The sequence below is a fragment of the Abramis brama genome (assembly GCF_963993115.1).
Source record: "Abramis brama genome assembly, chromosome: 22".
NCBI lineage: Eukaryota > Metazoa > Chordata > Actinopteri > Cypriniformes > Leuciscidae > Abramis > Abramis brama.
In genome coordinates, this window is record NC_139984.1 from 27,890,257 (window position 1) to 27,914,258 (window position 24,002).

Genomic DNA, 24,002 nt, shown 5'->3' on the forward strand with positions numbered 1-24,002 from the left:
CTGCGCTGTGACTATATATATAATTGTATATGCGCAATTCGGCAAACTGTGTATATAGCGCGATCTCTACCAATTATTCTCGTAATAATGACTTAACATCTCATAATGAGAAACTTTCTCGTAATAATGAGAAACTTTCTCGAAATGATGACTTAACATCTCGTAATGAGAAACTTTCTCGTAATAATGACTTAACATCTCATAATAATTAGAAACTTTCTCGTAATAATGACTTAACATCTCATAATAATGAGAAACTTTCTCGTAATAATGAGAAACTTTCTCGTAATAATGACTTAACATCTCGTAATAATGAGAAACTTTCTCGAAATAATGACTAAACATCTCGTAATAATGAGAAACGTTCTCGTAATAATGAGAAACTTTCTCGTAATAATGACTTAACATCTCGTAATAATGAGAAACTTTCTCATAATAATGACTTAACATCTCATAATAATGAGAAACTTTCTCGTAATAATGAGAAACTTTCTCGTAATTATGACTTAATCCACGCATGCGCAATGTGCATTGTGCACATGCGTTAAGCAAGCGACTGAAGTGAGGCGTGCTGCATTATGAAGAACTGTTTTGAATGTAAGTATGCCTGTATAACAACAGCTGAACACTGTTTAAAAGTAATTGTAAATTAAAACGTTGCATATCATAAACGTTTGCACGGTTTAACGATTGGTTGCGTGAACACAAGAGGGGCCAGGTTAATTCGCGTAGTTGTCGTTCCCATTGGTAGATAAATGGTCGATTACTAAGTTGGCCAAATCTCTTTGATTATGTCGCGTTTATTAATTATCGAACACTAAACACGCAAGTGAAATGTGAGACGAAATACTGCTATTTTTGAATCGCGCGGCGCGAGCTAACTATACATGTTTTCACCTGCAGAGCAGGTGCGTTTTATCATGGAATGTAATCAACAGCATATAGTGCAGAACCAAACATTTTAAACACTGCCCGAACTAAGGGACTGTCCCTAAACTCTCGATACAGACCCCAATGAGGCAGTGTTGAAGCAAGTTCAAAACCAGTTCAAAACAGCCCAATTCTAAACACCGTTTTCAGAAAAAACAGGACAAAACATCCTGTTATGTGCAAATATAAATTACGACTTAAATCTACACATCACCAGCCATACAAAACTGACCATGAGTTTACTGTAGTAACTATTGTTTTGATATACTTGTAATGTATGTATGTCTGTGTGGGTGTTCTTTAAATACAATACTGGTAATCAAACTTGTCATGTGGGTAAAGGCCTAGAGAGGATAAAAACATATGTATGTCTACAGGATGGATGATCTAACTGAGTTTCTGCGAATGAGGAATGTTCCAGAGGAAACCGTTGAGAAACTGGAACAAGAAAAGGTGAGACAATGCAGCTGGACAAAAATGTGGCACAGATGAAGGACTGCAGGGCAGGGCTTTAAGATTATACATAAAGGTTTCATAAACTGGTAATTTATACTTTCTTTAGTTACATTTAAGTTAATTTAGTACATTTAAGTTAATTTAGTACACTTAGGCCCTGTTTCACAGACAGGGCTTAGACTAAGCCAGAATTAGGCCTTATGGTGCATTCATGTCCTCCTGGAAAGTTCGTATTTACAAGGTGGGAAGTCGTTTCGTTCAAGTCACTTTCGTCGGAGTAAGATGGCGGCGTACTTTCTCTTAATTAATTACACAAAAATACAGCAAGGTTTTTAAAATATACTTCCAGAAAATAAAGAATAAGGAATGTGCATCAGGTGTGTTTTTTATTTTTTTTATTTTATGTTTTTAATTAATTTACGAAGATACTGTAAACTTTGTTATATATTATATTGTTATATTATAATGTTATCATATTCTGTGCAGGCAATCAGCTTACTTTGCTGTAAATAGACAATTCTAGCAATATCACTGCTAAATACCTTTAAGTATTGTGCGTATTGTGGTAACTGGTTCAGTTAAAACAGCTCAACATGCATTTTAGTCTGAGACTAGCTTTGTCTGTGAAACCAGAGGTTGGAAACCATCTTGTCTGCCCCAGATTTCTTATCGCTAAGAAAGTTAGATCTATCACAAAGTTGGTTTTAATATTAAATATAGTCAACACTTTAATTCTTCTATCAGCCCAAGAGGTAGACAGAGGCAGTGGAAGAGCAAGAAGCAGAAGACAAAGTGTAAGAATGAGCAGTCTATTAAATAATCTTTGTTAAATTTCTCAATGAGAATTAATCTCACCAGCACAAATTCAAAAAGTCTTATTATACTGAAGCAACAGTGATGAAAAATGTATGCTTCACAACATCATCCTTTGATGATAAAAACTTTGAGGTGGAGGTGTTCCTGTAGAATGTACAGAATGTATGAGAACATTCTGGTAACAAAAATAAAATTAGCTACAGAAAACATTACAAGACCATAACATAATGCTCCCAAAACATTCATAGAACAATAACATGTCTAGCTGGGATGAGCTCATATTGTGGTCAGTCTGAGTTATTCTTGTGCCAATAAAAATGAACGTAGCTTTTCAAGAAACTATAATGAAAATATAAATTGAAACTAAATAAATTATCTCTAAAACTGAAAAAGAATAAATCGCAGGCAATTTTTTTTTACTTCGTTTTTAATACACTGCATGTTTTGCTAACTATTTCTCATATTTCAATTGCTGATCTGAACTTACAAATGCGCTTCCAGAGTTTTCATTTACGCTTCTGAAGTTTTCGTTTACGCTCCCTGAGTTTTCGTTCGCCGTTCTGACACATTTCTCTCGTGGGGGCGGGGCTAGTAGCAGTGTGTTCTCGTTGGTTACTGAGCTTTTGATTGACAGCTTCGTGACCTGGAAGTGAAGACGTCAGTGGTGTGTTTATGTGTGGATGTGAGCGTCTGTAATCACAGCTTTCCATTTCATTTTAGTGATATTAAGTTTATATCTGTATTTATTTGCTGCTACACTATATTGTTGAGATGATTTCTTATAGAAGGAACAGACGAATGATATTTATCATTAGTCATCGTCGCTATATCAGGAGGATACTGGATAACGTTAGCCTACTCGTGGTAAGTCTGATTTTTTTTCATTAATACTATACTGATACTATTTATAATACTGGCTTTTTTTCCGGTGGAGAGCCATTTTAGAGCTCAGTGAGAGCCCATAACATTATACAGCTGTGTTGTCTTGATTTAACTGTTAGCCCAATCATTACATGACTTGTTTATCTACATTCGGTTACAGTCTTCGATTAGATCATATTTCCCCCCAGCCACCCCAAACAACATTGAGCTAGAGTACTGTACAGTATCTGTACTGTATCAGTCAATGACCAATGCCATAGGACCAGAGCGCTGTCAATCACTGCCTGATTCAACTTTGGCAATGTAAAGCCTTTTTACCATGCCAATAAAGCTATTTAAACCTGAATTTCTCAATTGCTGATTAATTTGCGATGCAAAATTTTTGAAAGAGGAGAGACACGACTTGACCACAGACCACGTCTCTGTTCGTAATATGTAAACACTCAATTATTTTGAAGTATCGCCCTGGTTGCAATATTTATTCTGATTACCTTTGTGTGATAAAGATGACTGATAAAGCTATTATATGTATCTAGTATGAGTAACAAAATGATTTTTTCTGTGTCCATATTTGACTAATAATAATGGAAAAAAAGTGCACTTCATATGAACATTTCTGAGAAAAATGTTTAATCTTTAATAGTCTTTAATAATATATGTCCAAATTAAAAACTTAATACATGCAAGTAATTATGACTGAAAACATCCAGCAACTAGGGAATACACATCCATATGTTTATATATAGGGCAATACAGCCATCTACTGGTTACACAACAGTATTACAGATGATAAATGCTGCTTGACTCCGAGGTAAATATTTAGTGCTGTTAAATCCCTTAAATATATAAGCAGTTTGTATTGTTAGATTATAATACATTTCCTCTCTCATTTTCCAGGGAGTGGAGCAACTTTTCCATAAACAAAATTCTGATGCTGACACAGAGGATGGAGTGATAGTACCAGAGATCCACTGTCCCTATCAGACAATAATCTTACTTTGTTCAGACACATCACCTTTGAATGACTGGGATCTTGATCTTCAGACACCTGATTTATTTTAATATAAACTAGCAAATATTTCAATTTCCTCTAGATTAAAACAAACATAGTTCACAAGTACACAAGAGGTTTCACTTTATTCTTATTAATCTATGCTGATCACACACAGTGAGCGTGACGGCAATCCATGCGACCTCAGTGGATGAATCAATGCCTTCTGAAGTCAAACAATAGGCTAGATAAGAAAAATACTAATAATATGACTCTTTTAACTATTAAAAATCACTTCTGACCAACTGTCTTACGTACATGAGTTACAATCCACTTGTATTATGGACTCACAGAGATGGATTATTTCCTTAAAAATCTTTGTCTATGTTTATGTCAAGAAGAAAGTCATATACACCTGGGATGGCATGAAGGTGAGTAAATGATGAGAGAATGCTCATGTTTTGGGTGGACTATCCTTGTACTGCTTGTGTCCAGTCACTGCTTTGTTACTTGTACTGCAACAGGAACTGCTCAAAGAATCATTGCAACATTTAAAATGTATATGAATTTTTAAAATATATTCTGTATTTGTAATTGTGCATTTTGTATAGTAATGTATATCATGAGAATACTGTGCATTACATGTATATTATGCAGTTAATGTTTTGTGGATTCTGGTCTTTCCTGTCACAACATAATTGCATCCAAGACCTTCACTCTGATACTTGTGTATATGCTTTAGTGACAATAAAGAATGTAAATTTATTTGAATTCATATTTTCAATTACATTCATTTAACTGGTTGTATAAGTCACAATTGAAATGGTTGATGATTGTTAAAATATATTTACAATTTTAAATGTTAGAAGATGGTGTTAATTAAATTAAATAACTAAATACAATTATCAATTAAAAAAATGGCAACAAGAACATTCTTTGTGTGACATATGTAATGCAATGCCCTTTGAGGTCTGTATCTGACAGCAGGACACGACTGTAATTTTCATATTGTTTAAATTCCTCTTATTTAAGTGATCATTAATTTTGATGGTGTAAACGTATATCATGCTAACAATGAGTAGTGTGATGGCCATGGTTGCCAACCTTGATTACCTGGTTGAAGTTTGACTTTCTTGACGGCTGAATATATCACACACGTTTGCTAATATTCTCTTTAAATTGTAACAGCTGAACCTAATCAGAGCCTAACATGCAAAAGAATCATCAGGAATAAACAAATATTCTCTGAAAACATCGGACACTACAATATTTTAAGTATACAGTACTTTAATTACACCTGAATAGACTGGATAGATCTCTTGTGCTCCTAAAAGCTTCTGCCAACTAAGTAGTAGCAGCAGGTAAATACAGATAAAATTAAAAAACAAGCATAACTTAATATCACTAAAATGAAATGAAAGCTGCGATTACAGACGCTCACATCCACACATAAACACACCACTGACGTCTTCACTTCCAGGTCACGAAGCTGTCAATAAAAAACTCAGTAACCAATGAGAACACACTGCTACTAGCCCCGCCCCCACGAGAGAAATGTGTCAGAACCGCGAACGAAAACTCAGGGAGCGTAAACGAAAACTTCAGAAGCGTAAATGAAAACTCTGAAAGCGCATTTGTAAGTTCAGATCAGTGATTGAAATATGAGAAATATTGAGTGAGGAGATGTTTGCTGTATGTGACAAAAAATGTTTTGGCCTAAAAAACGCGTGACATGACTTAGAGCACCTTTAATCTTTAATCTTTAATATGATTAGCCTTTTGCTTGACTACGTTATCAAACAGCTAATAATGTGTTGCTAATGCTAAACCATGTTCCCATTCGCCATCTCAGATTCAGACAGCTGCCTTATACAACATCAACATCATAATATACAGCATATATTATACTTCACCCACTATATTGCCAAATGTACCTGATTTTTCATATCAACAGAAAAATACTGGATAACCTGGTTTCTCTTGAGACTCCCTGCTTTAGATAATAGTTATTGATATGCTAAAGCCATGCCCCCTGCCCCTTGTGACGTGAAGGTAGTTTGTGACGTCAGAAACACCAGTGATTTCAAAGTGTGTTTTTGAGACTGTCTTTGGTTCACTGCAGTTTTAAGGAGAAAATACTCAGCAATGGTGTCGACTTATGAATTTACACATGGTTTGTCTTAAAGCATATTAAAAACACCACATAGACACATAAACAACATTAAAAGCTGGATTTTCCCCACAGGGCGACTTTAAGAGTGAGTCGGGTAATAACAAAGTCAGGGTGCTGTTGCTCCATGTCTATATCCTGATCAGCTTTTGCAGTGCTGTGCTCACGCAGGCTTGAGAAGGCATGTAAACATTGACCAGCATGAACAAGGAAAACTCTTGCGGTAAATAAAAAGGCTTGCAGTTAATGAATGGGGCTTCTAATTTAGAACAGCATATCTTTTCCAAAATTGTATACCTGTGCACCGAACTTTGTTAAACATAATTCAGCAAATTATTGTTTATTTTGTTGGTACTCTGGAAACATATATTCGACAGGTGAATATTCAGCAGTGGGGTGATAAAACCTGTTAAGTGTCTGAGTGTGTTAAAATGTCCAGTAAAAGTTGGGGTCCTATAATGCCCTTTTCAAAAAAATATAAAATAAGTCTGTGATGTCCCCAGAGTGTGTATTTTTATAGCATAGATATTTTATAGCTATTAAAAAGTTTTTGTGTGTGTCCCTTTAAATCCAATTGAGCTGCTGCTCCCAGAGGGCGGAGCTTCAACAGCTCCTGCAGTGTGTGTTAGCAGCTCCGATTACCTCACACACACTGAAAATTTCTGAAACTTTTAGCCTTTTATGTTCAAACCGGAGTCAGACAATGATGGAGAGACTCAAGAAGAAGTGACAACATGTAGAAGTAACAGGACATTTCTGAATGGTTAGTTGATGAATTTATGTATGTGTAGTTATCTTCTAGTCACTGATTAGCATATTCTGTCTTGATTATCTATAAATCGTGTTTCGGGGGCGGGGTTTATGTAAATTTTAGGGTTGGTGATGTCACTAACCCATGAAGAAGCTTGTTGTAGTTCCTACCAGCCGTTTGTTGTAGTCCTTAAAAAGCGATTTCTTTAAAAGTAAATATCTCCCTTTGCATTGAACTTTGAGCGTCGTAACTTTGCAGATGTTGTTTATGATCAAACAGCAACATTACACACTAACTAAAGTTAGAAAAGTGAAATCATAATCAACCACCCCTTTAATAATAATAACCAAAAAACAACAAAAGACCGACAAGTACATGTCCAGCAGTTTTGCCCTACTAAAAGTTATTGGACAAAAGAGACTAAAGATAGGACCAACAATAAAAACTGAGGAGCTCCAAACCAAGGTACCCATCTGCGACATCATGTTTGCCAAATTATCATGTCATAAGTCAAAACAAGTCATAGTGCTTGTTTAAATAGGGAGCAGCTGAGGTAATGAAACAGCATCTGGAATTAATCATGACAAACCTAGATATGAATTGTATTATAATAATCTTGTAGGATAATTTTTAGAGGTTTGTTTAAATTCAGAGCTGTTAAAACATTGATAATGTTCTGTAATCCTTGTTAATAAATAATACCTTTATGAAAATGTACCATGAATTTACTGCAGTAATACTGTAACCATGACTATAGTAAACACAGCTATAATAATGATTAACCATGGTTTTACTACATCATTACTGTAGTATCCAAGGTAACTTGGTTTTAGTAGCAGTAACCATGAAATATTATATAAACAATATATATGGTTAACTCTTGTAGTTATATATGTGGTTTATATTTAATCATTTTTAAAGGGTAAGCAAAGAAAACAGTAAATATGTTTTTGCAGAACATTATGATGTCACTGTGAAATTGACCTTTGACCTTTTGTGAAATTTAATCATAATTATCAAAATCTTGAGTTATGGCCCAAAAAGTATTTTGTGAGGTAAACTTTGGCCTTTGACCACAAATTCTAATATGTTTAGTCTAATTAGACATTAGTCTAGATTGAATGAAATTCTTTCCAGATGTTCCTGATATACCACATTTATAAGAAAGGAGAAGAACGTGAAGTTATAGTGATCTTGACCTTTGACCACCAAAATCTAATCACTTTATCTTTGCATCTATGTGAACATTTGTGCCAAATGTGAAGAAAGTCCTGTAAGCCGTTCCTGAGTTACTGCGTTCACAAGTTGAATTACAGCCAAAGTCATGTTTTGTGAGGTCACAGTGACCTTGACCTTTGATCTCCAAATTCTGTTCAGTTCATCCTTGATCCCAAGTGAACATTTGTAACAAATTTGAAGAAAATCCCTCAAGGCGTTCCTGAGATATCGCGTTGTCTATATATGCGGCGCAGTGAACATGGAAAGACAATAGGGGGCGATAGAGAGCAAACCGTGTGTGTATGCAGAGGACAATCTCCCAATAGAATCAATATGTTTCTATAACCAGAAAAATAGATCAACTGACCTCCAAATTGGCTTTGCTAAATAACTTCAGGATGTGACTAGAAGGGTTAGGGTGTTGGTTGGTTAGTATGTTTACAGTATGTGTGTAACCTGGTTACCAATGTTTTATCTGCTGGGGCCTTAACATTACTCACTTTTCATGCAATTCACTTCATATAGTATAGCAGTGCATAAGTCAAGTCTCAACTCTTTTTAGAAATATTGTTCATATGCAAAAAAAATATGCTCAATCCCATATGGAATGGCAATGCTTGAAAGTTCTGTTTTCTCCGATTTGAGGTACAGTGGAGATCTTTGGTTATATCAGCTGTAATCCTCTAGATAGAAAGGTCATCTTGGACTTAAATTGAAGCTTATAAAGGAAGCTATATTGGGAAGTTTTTCATGTACATTTGAGGCAGTGATATGTATAATAAAATGCTTGAAAATTATCACTTTTGATGACAATTTGTCAGGCGGACAGAAATTTTTTTGTCTTTTGGGGTATGTTGAGGGTGATATTTGACAGCAAAAAGGCAGCAATCCCCAGAATCTTTTTGTACTAGTTTCCCCTATGTGTCAGGATACACCATGCAAAATGTTAGGGTTATATGACCATTTATGTAGCTGCAGTACCTTAATATACACAATTACATCATTCCACCAAAAGCTTTTCCCAAAAAGGGTGTTTTTTTGGCCCCTGAGACAAACAGGGCCGAGTTGAGGGTGGTCGTTATCAACTTGTGATGGCCCAAGGTATAAGTTAATAGGAAATAATAGTGGAAAAAAAGGTAGCAAAAGCTCCCGGCCTAAGAGAGAGAGAGGGAGGGGTGGTGTCTGAAAATTACACTTTATATATATTCACATAGAAAACAGCTGATTTACATTATAATAATATTTCACAATAGTACTGTTTTTGTTTTTAAAAATACAAAAACAGTAATATTGTGAAACCAAATAAATGCAACTTTGGTGAGCAGAAGAGTCTTCTTTTAAAAACATTAAAAAATTTACAGATCCAAAACTTTTGACTGGTAGTGTATACACTCACCTAAAGGATTATTAGGAACACCACACTAATACTGTGTTTGACCCCCTTTCACCTTCAGAACTGCCTTAATTCTACGTGGTATTGATTCAACAAGGTGCTGAAAGCATTCTTTAGAAATGTTGGCCCATATTGATAGGATAGCATCTTGCAGTTGATGGAGATTTGTGGGATGCACATCCAGGGCACGAAGCTCCCGTTCCACCACATCCCAAAGATGCTCTATTGGGTTGAGATCTGGTGACTGTGGGGGCCATTTTAGTACAGTGAACTCATTGTCATGTTCAAGAAACCAATTTGAAATGATTCGAGCTTTGTGACATGGTGCATTATCCTGCTGGAAGTAGCCATCAGAGGATGGGTACATGGTGGTCATAAAGGGATGGACATGGTCAGAAACAATGCTCAGGTAGGCCGTGGCATTTAAATGATGCCCAATTGGCACTAAGGGGCCTAAAGTGTGCCAAGAAAACATCCCCCACACCATTACACCACCACCACCAGCCTGCACAGTGGTAACAAGGCATGATGGATCCATGTTCTCATTCTGTTTACGCCAAATTCTGACTCTACCATCTGAATGTCTCAACAGAAATCGAGACTCATCAGACCAGGCAACATTTTTCCAGTCTTCAACTGTCCAATTTTGGTGAGCTTGTGCAAATTGTAGCCTCTTTTTCTATTTGTAGTGGAGATGAGTGGTACCCGGTGGGGTCTTCTGCTGTTGTAGCCCATCCGCCTCAAGGTTGTGCGTGTTGTGGCTTCACAAATGCTTTGCTGCATACCTCGGTTGTAACGAGTGGTTATTTCAGTCAAAGTTGCTCTTCTATCAGCTTGAATCAGTCGGTCAGTTTGGAGTTCAGGAGATTGTCTTGACCAGGACAACACCCCTAAATACATTAAAGCAACTGCCATGTGATTGGTTGATTAGATAATTGCATTAATGAGAAATTGAACAGGTGTTCCTAATAATCCTTTAGGTGAGTGTATATGTAACCGTTAAAAAGGTTCAGGTTAAATCCTACTAAATGGGATTATTGTGCCACCTGCTGTCATAAAGTTGTACCTGCAGCAAACGCTATAATGACGAAGGATTATGGGTAATCCTCAAAGCAATGGAGGATTTTCCCTGATGTAACGTGTCTGTGAATGTTTGGGACTAAACAATGATAACTCACTTGAAAAGCATGTAAAAGTTAAGCTAGATTTCTTTGGTTGAATAATATGTATTGTTGATTACTTTTACCATGTTTTTATAAAGTCAACCATCTGGCTATGTGTTTTATAGCCGATAGAAAGTCTCCAGTATAGTTAGCTAACTTCAACATGATGCCGTTTTTCCAGACAGAGCATGCGCTGTTTGTCCACATGTGATGACTATTCAACACTGTTGTCTTTTGTCATGAATGCAGATGTGGAATAAACCTGCTGTTACCACAAACCTGACAGGATCTGAGAGATTTTATCAGGCAGAAGACATTACACAGAGGTTACATATACACATACCATAGGACACATACACACACACAGACACACACACACTGTTCTTGAAACTTTTATGTCAGTAAAGCCCTTTGAATTGAATATAATTTTGTGTTTAGTTGTGGAGAGAAAGGGGGACTACTCCCAATAAGGTATAATACATTTACAGTATTTACTGTATATATTTTTCTTGTGCTTCTATGGTCATAATTACTAACATCCTAATGTTATGTTCTGTTCAAATACATTCACATAAACCTGCACAACAAGTGAATATCAATTAAAGCTGCCCAGTTTAAGTCAAGAAAGAAGTCTGGTCAACAGTGAAAATATACAAGGCAACCAATTGCATTCAACAAAACATTTAATTATATATTATATCTAGGAATAGAGCAAGTTTTCCTGAATGGTCTGTCCTCAAAGAAACTCGTTCGACTTCCTACAGGGAGAGAAAGATGGCAGAAAGCAGGCCAGAAAAGGAATTCAAGTGTTCACAATAGCCATTACATTCTGCCACCGAAGCTGTAGGATGATCTGGAGACCTGGTGGTGAATTGAGAATCAGTCAAATGCTTATCCATACACTGATAACAAAAGCATTCAAACTCCACACTATAAGTAATGGATTTTTGGGATGCAATATATATATATTTTTTTTACATTTTGCCACACTTTTGCAATTAGAACCAATCACAAGCGTTTTGTAAGTTTTTAAGTCTGTACATTTGTAAGTCCCTCAAAGAGTTTTCACTTCTGGAAAACCATCCATATATGATTAAATAATCCAGAAACCAGCTACCAATGAATCTAGAACTTCACTTTTTAATATTCAAAGCAACATATAGCTCAACCTACAGTAAAACAAAAAAACAAAAAAAAACGCTTCTTAATAAAACAGTTCTTTGCCAAACTTAAGACGATGTAAAAAGACCGACTGAAGTACATTCACTGTGTAATGAATAATGCATTGGTGACACTTTACAATATATGGTTAATTTGTTAACATTAGTTAACTACCTTAGTTAACATTAACTAAGAATGAACAGTACTTCTACAGCATTTATTAATCTTAGTTAATATTAAAGGTTGTATTTGTTAACATTATTTAATGCACTGTGAACTAACATGAAAAAACAACGAACAGCTGTGAACTATGCACCAGTTGTTTTTTTTATTAATGAACTAACATTAACAAAGATGAATTAATGATGTAACAAATGTATTGCTCATTGTTAGTTAATACATTAACTCATGTTAACTAATGAAACATTGTAAAGTGAACAGTTACTTCAGATGTAAAGATCTCAAAGCCACTTGAGCTTCCTCTGATGAGATGAAAGGATCTAGAGGCTGAGGTTTGAGGGAGGATGCATGTCGACAGAACAATCATGCTTGCTCTTTTTAAAGGAGAACTCCGGTCAATTTTAACATTGAGCTAATTTTTTTGTAAATTTGGAGTGCTGTCAATACAGCAGCCAGCAGCCATATCACCCTGTAGCCAAAGACTGGTTGCCCACTGAAGCTAAGCAGGGCTGAGCCTGGTCAGTACCTGGATGGGAGACCTCCTGGGAAAAACCAGGTTGCTGCTGGAAGAGGTCTTAGTGAAGCCAGCAGGGAGCGCTCACCCTGTGGTCTGTGTGGGTCCTAATGCCCCAGTATAGTGACGGGGACACTATACTGTCAAAGAGCACCGTCTTTCGGATGAGACGTTAAACCGAGGTCCTGACTCTCCGTGGTCATTAAAAATTCCAGGATGTCTTTTTGAAAGAGTAGGGGTTTAACCCCGGCATCCTGGCCAAATTTGCCCCTTGGCCTCTGTCTATCATGGCCTCCTAATCATCCCCATATACTGATTGGCTTCATCTCCTCTCCACCAGTAAGCTGGTGTGTGGTGGGCGTTCTGGCGCAATATGGCTGCCGTCGCATCATCCAAGTGGATGCTGCACATTGGTGGTGGTTGAAGAGATTCCCCGTCATGATCTGGGTTCCTTCTTTCTCTGTCTCCCTCTTGTGGCCACATCTCACACTTTTTCACTACACCATCACCCTGGTCTCATCAGTACCAGCTGTTCCCATTTATCCTTAATCTCCGCTCATTCATCTCACCTGTTTCCCCTTTCCCCCTGATGTTTCCTGCTATTTCTAACACTCTCTTTCTCTGCCTCTTTGTCAGTTTATTCCAATCTATCTAATGCTGAAGACGCTTCTCTTACCTCTCTTGTCAACGAATCGAGTCCTGTCCTGTCCTGTCCTGTCCTGTCCTGTCCTGTCCTGTCCTGTCGAGTCCTGTGTGGTTCATGAGGAAGCCTCTCCTCGAGTCAGTATTCTCATCCTTTCTCTTGCTGGCTCACTGTACTCTGCCCTGCCAATTCAGACGCTGAGTTCCTGATTAAGACACGGTATCCAGCCTACGGTACCTTCTCTCTCGGCGGACTTCGCCTCTCACTACAGTCTCCACTCGGAGCTCTACTTCGCCTGACGCCTCGCTGCGCATCCTGAGTTCCAGTAATTTCTGCCTAGCAGTTTATGTTGATTCCTACAAAGCGAAGTTTTCAGTTGACTGTTTCCTGAGAATCCTGAGAAGATTTATGTTCTTTATTGCTTCAGTGATTCGCTTCTCATTTCCATTAAAGACTGTATTATTGTCAATCTCGCTTTTTGGTCCTCTATCTCTCATTACAACACCCCCCTTCTATGTAAAGCGATTTGAGGTCTCAGAAAAAGCACTATATAAATGTAACAAATTATTATTATTAATACAGAGAACAACGACACCGTGTTATCCTCCTTTTAAAATTTGCACCCTGTTGACTTCAATGGGGCAAGTTTTAAACCTGCTTTTAGCCTCTTAACATTCTTGATGTGTCCTTATAAGTGCACAGCCAATGTGAGTGATTCCTTCAGAGTGAACGCGGGTCAATCTGACTGCAGTAGATGTGAAAGATATGAATAAAAATGATTTTATTTCAGCCAGCGCAAATACCTGTATTTACATCCCCATAAAATAAAACATCTTTTGAAGTCAGGGCAACATACTGAAAAACTTTCAAAATCATAATAAGGTTGAGTGCAGTATCCAAATATTTCCAATATTTCTGCAATGTTCAGAGATGTCCTGACCTACCAATTTTGTCCTCTATTTAAAAAAAAAAATATGATTGTTTAAAATAGATTCCGAACCAATGTTCCCAAGTTTCAAATGATAATGAAACTGTAACGTGTGTGTGTACATGCAAAAATGATCACACAACATCTGTCACAATAATCATAACACATACATGCATATTGTGAAGTCTTATTTTGTATGGTGCTTTTGTGTAGTCATCGTGTGAATGCACACTCATTTTGTGTTTCTCATTGTAGGTGGGAATAAGCGAAGGTATCAACTGAGAAGAAAGATTGCTGTTGAGGGAAGTTGAAAAACTGCCTTGCTCCCAATGAACTCCTGGCTGTGGTGGACAACTACTACTGGCCATGGGAATGTAAGTACTTCCTCTGAAATGCACTGAATACAAATTGTTTGATGCACACATCTTGATGTAAATATGGAATCTGATGTAAAAACTAGGCAATATGCAAAAAAAAAAAAGAATGCAGTAATTTGTAAATGGATGTGATCGAACCCCTTCGCGAATTGCTGGGGTTCTATCTCATCCTGTCAGGGTTTATTTCTCTATTGTAGTAGTACAGCATGCAAAATATCTTCTGTCCCAATGTTTTTATAAGAGGTTGTAAGATAACACTTTGATGTAATGTATTGCAGGTCATGGTGATATGGAGCGGAAAAAAAAATGTTTTAGGCAAGGTAATGCTGCTGGCTAGACTGAAAGAAGAAGTTATTGTGGTTCGCGAAGTCAAGCAGCGCATAGAGTACATGAGGAGTGTTGCTGGACTGATTGAAGAGTTTTCCTTTCAGCTCACTGGAGACACCAATGGGAAATGTAAGGATGATAAATAGTTCGACTTTTTCTTCAGTTTGCTTCTCTGGTAACCATTGGCTCATTTCTTTATATTTTAATGTCACATTTTCCGGCAGTACAGAGGGCTTTATGGAGGAAGGACGAGAGGGACTACTCTGTGTGCTGAAGAGAAGATTGTGGGAAGTTGAAGCACAACTGGCTACAGCACGCACAACATACAAAAGTATTCTTGGACTGCAAACATTGTCTGAAACTGTACAAACCCATTATGTTAACCCATTAGTCCCCACCCTCTGCCCCAACCCAACCAGTGGTGATTCACAACTGTCAAACATGACAAATTACCTTGTTTTTTTTAGCATTACATTTTTGTTCGAAATGTATTGCGCATCCCTACATAGCTTCACTGTAGTTGTGTATAGTTTGTATATACTGTACCTACTGTAGTGTTACTCTCTCCAACAGTGTGCTATTCCAGCTTATGTTTCCACGTTAGAATATTAATTCTCTCTCTCTCTCTCTCTCTTGTGAAATATTATGACAATTTAAAATTACTGTATATATTCTATTTTAATATATTTTAAACTGTAATTTATTCCTGTGATCAAAGCTGAATTTTCAGCATCATTACTCCAGTCTTCAGTGTCACATGATCCTTCAGAAATCATTCTAATATGCTGATTTGATGCTCAAGAAACATTCATTATTATTATCAATGTTGAAAACAGTTGTGTACAATTTTTTTTCAAAATTCTTTGATGAATAGAAAATTCAAAAGAACAGCATTTATTTAAAATAGAATATTTTCTAACATTATAAATGTCTTTACTGTAACTTTTGATCAGTTTAACTCAACCTTGATGAATAAAAGTATCGATTTATTTGATTTATTTCCCCCAAAATAAAATAAAAATTCGTACTGACCGCAAACTTTTGAAGGGTAGTGTTTAATGTTACAAAAGCTTTAGATTTCAGATAAATTCTGTTCTTTTGAACTTTCTATTCATCATAGCATCATGAAATAAAATTGTAAAAAACTGTTTTCAACATTGATAATAATCATAAATGTTTCTTGAGCATCAAATCATCATATTAGAGTTATTTCTGAAGGATCATGTGACACTGAAGACTGGAGTAATGATGCTGAAAATTCAGCTTTGATCACAGGAATAAATTACACTTTGTTATTATAAATATTATTCACATAGAAAACAGCTGATTTAAATTGGAATAATATTTCACAATTTTTTGTTTGTATTTTTAATCAAATAAATGCAGCCTTGAAGATACTTATTTTAAAAACATTAAAAATCTTACTGACGGCAAACTATTGAACGGTAGTGTATGTTATTTTTTAGCCTTTGTCAGTGTTAACTTACTTACTCATATTACCTGTACAATAGCAAGCCACTATAGGGCAAAAACGATATTGTAGGCTTCATATTCATGAGGCTGTCAAATGCTAAGGCAGGCATAACAGCTGTCAAGCCCGATGTTAAAAAGATTGTGTCGGAAGGGAAATGTCAATTCTTTCGCAAACTGTGTGATTGTTACATTTTTGCCTATGTTTTGTTTTGTGTCTCAATCATGTGACTCTCGAGGTTCCTGTCTGGAAAACAAAAACGGCGGACATTAAATGGAAAATTGGCTGCTGCTTCACTGCTGTCCAGAAGTCGTCTTTTTTTCTTTCTTTTTTTGCTGTGTGTCATATACACAAGGAAAACTGTTTGAAAAAAATAATTGCTGTACCACTGTGTCTGAAATGAAAGGGTATGGTCTGACAGTGTCTGCTTTATGATAAATTTGGGTTTTCAGTTTGAAGTAGTTTGAAGTAGATTTAAAGGTTAAAGTTTGAAGATTTTGAAGGCAATAGCTAGACTGGGTAAACCCAGCCTGATCTGCAGGCGATTTGATTTCGCCCTGCAGTGAATGTTCAGTCTTAAAAGATTGAGCTTGGTCTGGTGATAGCCAGACTAGGCAATAGCCTACAGTCTATCAGAAAACAGACTGATATATTGATAGATGGACAGATAGATCGATAAGGTGTTTTAGCATGTTATGTAAACATGTTTTACATTGCTAGCATGTTTTAGCATGATTAAGCACATTGCTTTCATGTTTTAAGCATTTGGCTAACATGATTTAAAGGGGTGGTTGAGTGTGATTTCACTTTTCTAACTTTAGTTAGTGTGTAATGTTGCTGTTTGAGCATAAACAACATCTGCAAAGTTACAACGCTCAAAGTTCAAAGCAAAGGGAGATATTTGCTTTTAAAGAAAAGGACTACAACAAATGGCTGGTTGGGACTACACGACATTCCTCTCGGGTTAGTGACATCACTAACCCTAGAATTTACATAAACCCCGCCCCCGGGAACACGCAGTCCATGTTGAGAAGAGGAAAAGTTGTTGTATAAGAGTACATTTGTGAGTCAGCTCAAACTTTAGCATCCATCTTTTCACATGCAATAGAAAGTCACTCTGTGTGTACAGTATCTCACAACAGTTCATATATGAGCAATTTATAGATTTATCATGACAGAATATCCTAATTGAAGATAGTTAACTCCACATCAGCAACATAAATTCATCAACTAACCATTCAGAGACGTCCTGTTGCATTCTACATGTTGTCACTTCTTCTTGAGTCTCTCCATCCTTATCTGACTCCGTTTAACATTGAAGGCAGAACAGTTTCTGTCATTTTAGTGTGTCTGCGTGAGGTAACAGCAGCTGCTAACAGACACGAGCTCTTGAAACCCCGCCCTCTGCAGCAGCTCATTTGCATTTAAAGGGCCAGACACAAAACGGTGCGTTTTTGCTCACCCTCAAAAAGTGACAACTAACTTGCTATATAAAAATATCTGTGGGGTATTTTGTGCTAAAACTTCACACACACACTCTGGGGACATCATAGATATATTTTACATCTTGTGAAAGGGGCATTATACCACCCCTTTAACATGTTGCTAGCATGATTTAACATAATACTAACAATTTATAACACAAATTAACACATTGCTAGCATGTTGTAGCATGAATTAATGCATTACTAGCATGTTTTTTTACACATTGTTAACATGTTTTAGCTTTTTTTTTTTTTGCATGCCTTTAGTTTAACCAGTTTTAGCACATTGTTAGCATGATTAACATATGTTTTACCATGTTACTATGAATTAACATGTTGCTAACATGAATTAACAACATGCTGCTAACGTATTTTAACATGCTGTTAGCATGTTGCTTGCATGTTTGAGCACAAAGGTAGTTGCTAGGCTTTGTTAAATCAAGCTAGCAATATGCTAAATCATGTTATGAACATGCAATGTCCTTAAACATGCTTGAAAGCTCTAAAAGGAGTTTTCAGTCTCAAAAGATGAATATTAAATAGCACAAAAGTATGTTGGCTTTCTCAGGCCAAAATAATAAACAGCATACACTTCACCTTTAACACTATACTTTACAGTAAGAACCCCACGGTGAACTGTAATTTAGAGATGATTATTGCAAAATTATCTTTTACAACAAGTGTAAAATAAAAATAAAATATGTCAGTGCAGGAGTGAGAGTATAGAAGAAACCATAGATACAAACATGTCATTTATTTAATGTTTTACATAGATCACCGCAGATGAGGCCTACATTAAAAGAACCATATGGAACTGTATTCAAATGTGAACCATCACTGTAACATCCCTTTATGCTAAGGTATGAGAACATTTGGTCTAATTTGCCAAAACTCATTTCTGTTAACAAAGAACATAATCATACATTCAAAACCGGTCTAAAGATTTTATGTTATTATGGCTTCCAGCAGCTGATGCTTGTCACACAGTCACCATTATGTCACTGAGGTCCTTGCGTTTGAGGTCAGGCACTTTGGCATCAGACGCAGGATAGCCAACAGGAAGCAGAATTAGAAGCTTCTCATTGGCTGGTCGCTGGAGGAGGGACCTCAACTGTGGACCACAGTTCAAAGGAGTGGTCGTCACGGTAACCAGCCCAACATTCTAAACCCACAAAATGGAATATCACATGAAATTCAAATTCAAAGATCCACAAATGTTTGATGTGTGCGTTTCCAAGTCTCACCTGCAGGGCGGCCAGCAGAATCCCACAGGAAATCGACACACTGATTTCATTGTAATAGTGAGTCTTTTTCTTGCCGTTGGGCAGAAGTCCATGTGTCTGCTTAAACACTAGGATCAGATACGGAGCCACATCCAAATACTCCTTCACCCAGTTTGTCCTGTGAAAGAGAGTATTATAAATATTATCACTTATTATTATTATTATATTACTCTGTATAGCATTACAACAACAACAAAAACAATAATAATCATAATTATTATTATCATATAACAGTGTGTAATATAATGTTATCAACTTTATTATTTCTAAGAAATATTGTATTATATTATGTGTATTGTACAGTATACAAAAATGACAAAAAAAATAATAACAGATTTAATTATTATTATTATATTATCATGTATCATATTATAAATATATTTTTAATTTGATAAATATTATAGTATTATAAATATTATTTCTTATTATTATTATATCAGTGTATACCATTCCAACAACAAAAACAATAATAGTAATAATTATTATTATTATATTAGTGTATAGTATTATACATATATTATTTAAATCTTAATTATTATAGTATTATTAACATTATTTCTAATAAATATTGTTATTATATTCCTGTGAACAGTATTACAACAACAACAAAAATATTAACAATAATTCTTATACAAAAACTGTGTAAAGTATTACAATAATAATAAAAAACTGTGTAAAGTATTACAATAATAATAATAATAAAACATTTAATTATTAATATATTTTAATGGATCACAATATAAATATATATATTTTTAATTTTATAATATTATACTATTATAAATATGATTGTTTCTTATAAATAATATTAATAAATGACTGTATATTGTATTATAATCATAATAATTTCACACACACACACACACACACACACACACACATATATATATATATATATATATATTTTTTTTTTTTTTTTTTTGTGACCTGTTTGAAATATTAACCATGGTAAAAAAGAGATAGAAAAAAGTAGCCACAAGGGGGCACTAATACCATAGCTAAATGAGTTTATAAACTCATATTACTATTATTGTTATGTGTCTAATTGTTATATTAAATTATAATACATAATACATAATACATAACGTATAGTACAGCAAAAATAAAACTAATAAACATTAAAAATGTTAAAAAAATAAAAAAATGTATTTTTGAAGCCTCTTGTCTATTTGAAACACACCGAAGTCTCTTCAGGTCATGGACCCACTTGTCTCCCATCCTTTGCTTGTAGTTGATCTTCTCCTCTTCCTCAACGATCTCTCTGATCTTGTGTTTCACTTCGGCATCAGACACCACCACAAACGTCCAGGGCTCAGTGTGAGCTCCACTGGGTGCAGTGCCTTCCACACACACACACACACACACACACACACACACACACACACACACACACACACACACACACACACACACAATGAGTGATGAAACGAAGGGCTAGCTTTGAATGGTTTCCATCATGGTGGCATTACCTGCAGTGCGTATGACATTGTCAATCACTTCTTTTGGAACCGGTTCTGGACTGATGAAGCGGACAGACCGCCTCAGATTCATGAGCGAGTAAAACTTCTCCGAGCGTTCCAGCATCTCGGCAGCAGAGTACTGAGCTGGAGTGTACGGGATGTGGACTAAGTTTTCTTCCTCTGTTGTGTCTAGCCAATCATCATCATCATCCTCTGTGCACAGAAAACAGATTTAGACAATTAGGCCAATCAAAAGAAACACAAATTCACATCATGGCAGTCTCATCTCATCAGTCTCATCTGTCTTTTGTTTTTATTGGTCATCAGAAACTGTCATATATGCAAAATTACTTATATGCAATTATTAAAAATTATATATTGGGTAGCACTTTGGATTAGGGTCCAATTCTCACTATTAACTAGTTGCTTATTAGCATGCATATTATGTTTATTAGTACTTATAAAGCACATTATTCTGCATGATCATATACTACACCCCTTAATCCTACCCAATACCTAATCTTAACATCTATCTTACTAACTATTAATAAGCAGTAATTAAGAGTTTACTGAGGCAAGTCATAGCTAATACAGAATATGTGTTCCCCAAACTAAATTGTGACCAAATATTGCATATAAACAGTGCACTTAATTGTTGAACAGACTAGACACATTTTTAAAAGTGGGCTGTAATCGAGTATGTTGCAACATCTTCAGCAAGACTTTTTTGGACTTGAACCTTTGCATTGGGTTCAAAACTCTGTCCCAGCAAACGTTGAGATCTCTTCAAAAGTTCTGCATCTTTGCGCTCAACGTCAAAGGCATGTGGAGTTTCTGTTTGCTCTCCTCTTGTACTGACTCTAACCATTCAGAAAGTTTCAAGTACTCAAGATGACACTGATGATGTTCAACATATTCTTAACCTCCTGAGATCCAGTAATAAATGTTTTGTTCATTGCAGTCATCATGTGCTTTATTGTTTAAATACTCGTCTACTTTTTTTTATATGGTCTATTTATATCCATGATGGGTTTTGTAAATGTTTGGGGGCATGGCCAGTATGATTAAATTATTATATGACACAATATAATATTACTATAACCTACATTAATTTGAATTATAATTAGAAAATATGTAATAAAAATATGTAGCATATATTCTCATTCTGAAAAAAATCTATAATGCATCTATACTAATGCTGCTTTATTTATATAAATGTTTACATAATATTTGATTATTAGGATTATTTTAAGTATTATTGATTTTTAGGCTGGACAATGGGTGAAAAACTAAAATAAAAAGTCAATTTCCTTTCACTTACTACTTTATTGTTACAGTAAAAAAAAAAAAAAAAAAAAAAAAATATATATATATATATATATATATATATATATATATATATATATTAATAGTGTAGAGTACAGTACCGTTGTGTTTCCTGTTGATTTCTGTGTCGTCCTGCAGATCCTCATCCACCCATGGTCTGGCTGTCTCTCCTGAACTCTTCTGCTTGGATCTGCTCTCTCTCCTCTGGGAGTTTTTGAAGAGAAACCCTATAATAACGCACAAAACCGCCACGAACACCGGAGTAAGAGAAGAAAACACCGCCATGATGGACGAGTCGACTCAGTCTGAAGGAGTTTCACAAAAGCTCAGTGAAAAGGGAGGGACTCACTTATCTCACTTTCTTTCTTCTGTTAATATTCAAACAGCTCAAAGGAAACATACAACCGCACAGTTGTCTCTACTATCAGTGTGCAAATCTCGTTTTATTCATCTGTAGGCTAATATTTAATAATTTTAAACTTAGATTACAATAATCAATAATTTAATAATAATAATAATAATAGGTTAATACTAATAATAAGCAATGCATTATTGTTGTTGATATTATTATTCAATAAACAATAAAAATGCAATTAAGTGACTGCCGCCTACATCGATCCGTCAGTAGGTGGCGTATTCTGACCGTCTATGAATCATGGAATCATTTATTTAAACGATTTGTTCAAAAACGCGGATTCAGTCAGGAACGAACAATGAGTCGTTGAGTCATTCACTCAAAAACGATTCGTTCAAACATGATTCAGTCCGGAATGAATCACCACCTAAGTGATCCACGGAAGCGCACAGTCGATTCTCGTGACTTCTATTTTCGTTGGCGGAACAAAACGGACGAAGTAGGTAAACTGTTTAAAATGTAAGTTAGGCCTTTTTAAAGGTACACTATAGGCTACCTCTTTTTGTTCAAAATTTACAAAATGTGTTTAATGATCCGATAGAGTAGGCTACACCATGAATTGATCTTCCCAGCCGTGATTTTGTCTTATCCTGAATCACTACAGTAGCCTACGCTTAATAAGTGTTTATATTCGGACTATTTTAGACCAAGCGGGGACAATCGCTGCAGAGTAGAACCTGGGTGACTGGTCAAATACTTAGGCTAACCCTAATCCTTCACTCGGGTCCTGTAACAAATCCTTCCCTCGCGGGTCAAAATGACCCGAAGCTTGTACTTAATTATTATTATTATTATTTTATTTTTTGTCCAGAAAGCTGATTTTGTTTCATTTTGAGAATATTTTTTCTATTTTTTAATGCATTTTTAGGGGAGATTTTCTTATTTTATTTACCTTTAAATTACTAGATTTGATAGATAAATAGTAATTTAGTAATTTAAGCACATTCTTTCAACTTAAATTAAAAATAACTCTTACTTTTTTCTAATATCTTACATTGGGTGTCTTTGCCGACCTCTTGTGGAAAAAAATAATAATATAACATGATATTTCATGACTCTAGCCACTAGATGGCCTTATAGCTCTAGTCTATTTGGAGCAAATGAGCCTCTCCGCTGGGTCCTAAAGAATGCTACAGTATGCATTCACATACATGTAGACATTATAAAATAATTTTTTGGTAAAGTTTTAGCATTTTTAGTTTGAATTGAGCATTTTTAGGTTTTTCTGTGTACTGAAGCATTCCTCGCATTCCATTCATTCCTATGGTGGTCAAATCGACCCGCGAGGGAAGGATTTGTTACTTTTTTAAATTTCAACCACAAACTCCTCGAATCCATTCAATTTTTTGGTGCATTCGTGGTTCAAGTGCGATAAAAGTCCTGGGGTCTTGGACCCCTCCGATGAACACTACATTTTTAACATTTAAAATAACAAATTCGGGTCAAAATGACCCGAGGGAAGGATGAGGGAGAGAAGTAGTTCCGGCTACAATGTTCTTCCGCAAGACACACCTTTAATATTAATTAATTGATTGAACTGTTGTATAAAAGCAATGGATCGGCAGGCTTGCTTGTGTGATACTGCTTATATATAGTTAATATTATTAGACTATTTTGTTGTTGCTGCTGTTATTATTATCTCTATTTATAAGAGTGTGTCTGT

The 24,002-nt window shown here is 35.6% G+C and overlaps 1 protein-coding gene and 1 long non-coding RNA gene across 7 annotated transcripts in view; one reads left to right on the top strand and one right to left on the bottom strand.

Annotated features, from left to right (window-relative positions):
- Positions 1 to 16,667, top strand: part of LOC311072891 — a 45,119-nt gene extending 28,452 nt beyond the window's left edge. For 5 of the 6 annotated variants that reach the window (XR_014604072.1, XR_014604073.1, XR_014604074.1 and 2 more), the window contains 4 exons: positions 1,308 to 1,383; positions 14,452 to 14,570; positions 14,852 to 15,029; positions 15,125 to 16,667. This is a non-coding gene — a long non-coding RNA (uncharacterized lncRNA). The remainder of the gene's footprint in view (positions 1 to 1,307; positions 1,384 to 14,451; positions 14,571 to 14,851; positions 15,030 to 15,124) is intronic. The other variant, XR_014604075.1, reaches the window with a different exon arrangement.
- Positions 16,668 to 18,590: 1,923 nt separating this feature from the next.
- iyd (iodotyrosine deiodinase) lies at positions 18,591 to 22,257 on the bottom strand. Its single transcript, XM_084098239.1, has 5 exons — positions 22,026 to 22,257; positions 20,608 to 20,811; positions 20,319 to 20,478; positions 19,100 to 19,256; positions 18,591 to 19,017 (listed from the first exon to the last, which is right to left on the bottom strand). Exons 1-5 carry the CDS (start codon positions 22,207 to 22,209, stop codon positions 18,835 to 18,837), a joined length of 888 nt encoding a protein of 295 aa, XP_083954365.1. The 5' UTR covers positions 22,210 to 22,257; the 3' UTR covers positions 18,591 to 18,834.
- Positions 22,258 to 24,002: the final 1,745 nt, after the last annotated feature.

Coding starts and splice junctions, on each gene's coding strand:
- iyd (XM_084098239.1), bottom strand. CDS start 22,209: ATGGCGGTGTTTTCTTCTCTTACTCCGGTGTTCGTGGCGGTTTTGTGC. Junction 19,257..20,318: donor CATGACCTGAAGAGACTTCG/GTGTGTTTCAAA, acceptor TCTCTTTCACAG/GACAAACTGGGTGAAGGAGT. Junction 19,018..19,099: donor TTCTGCTGGCCGCCCTGCAG/GTGAGACTTGGA, acceptor TTGTGGGTTTAG/AATGTTGGGCTGGTTACCGT.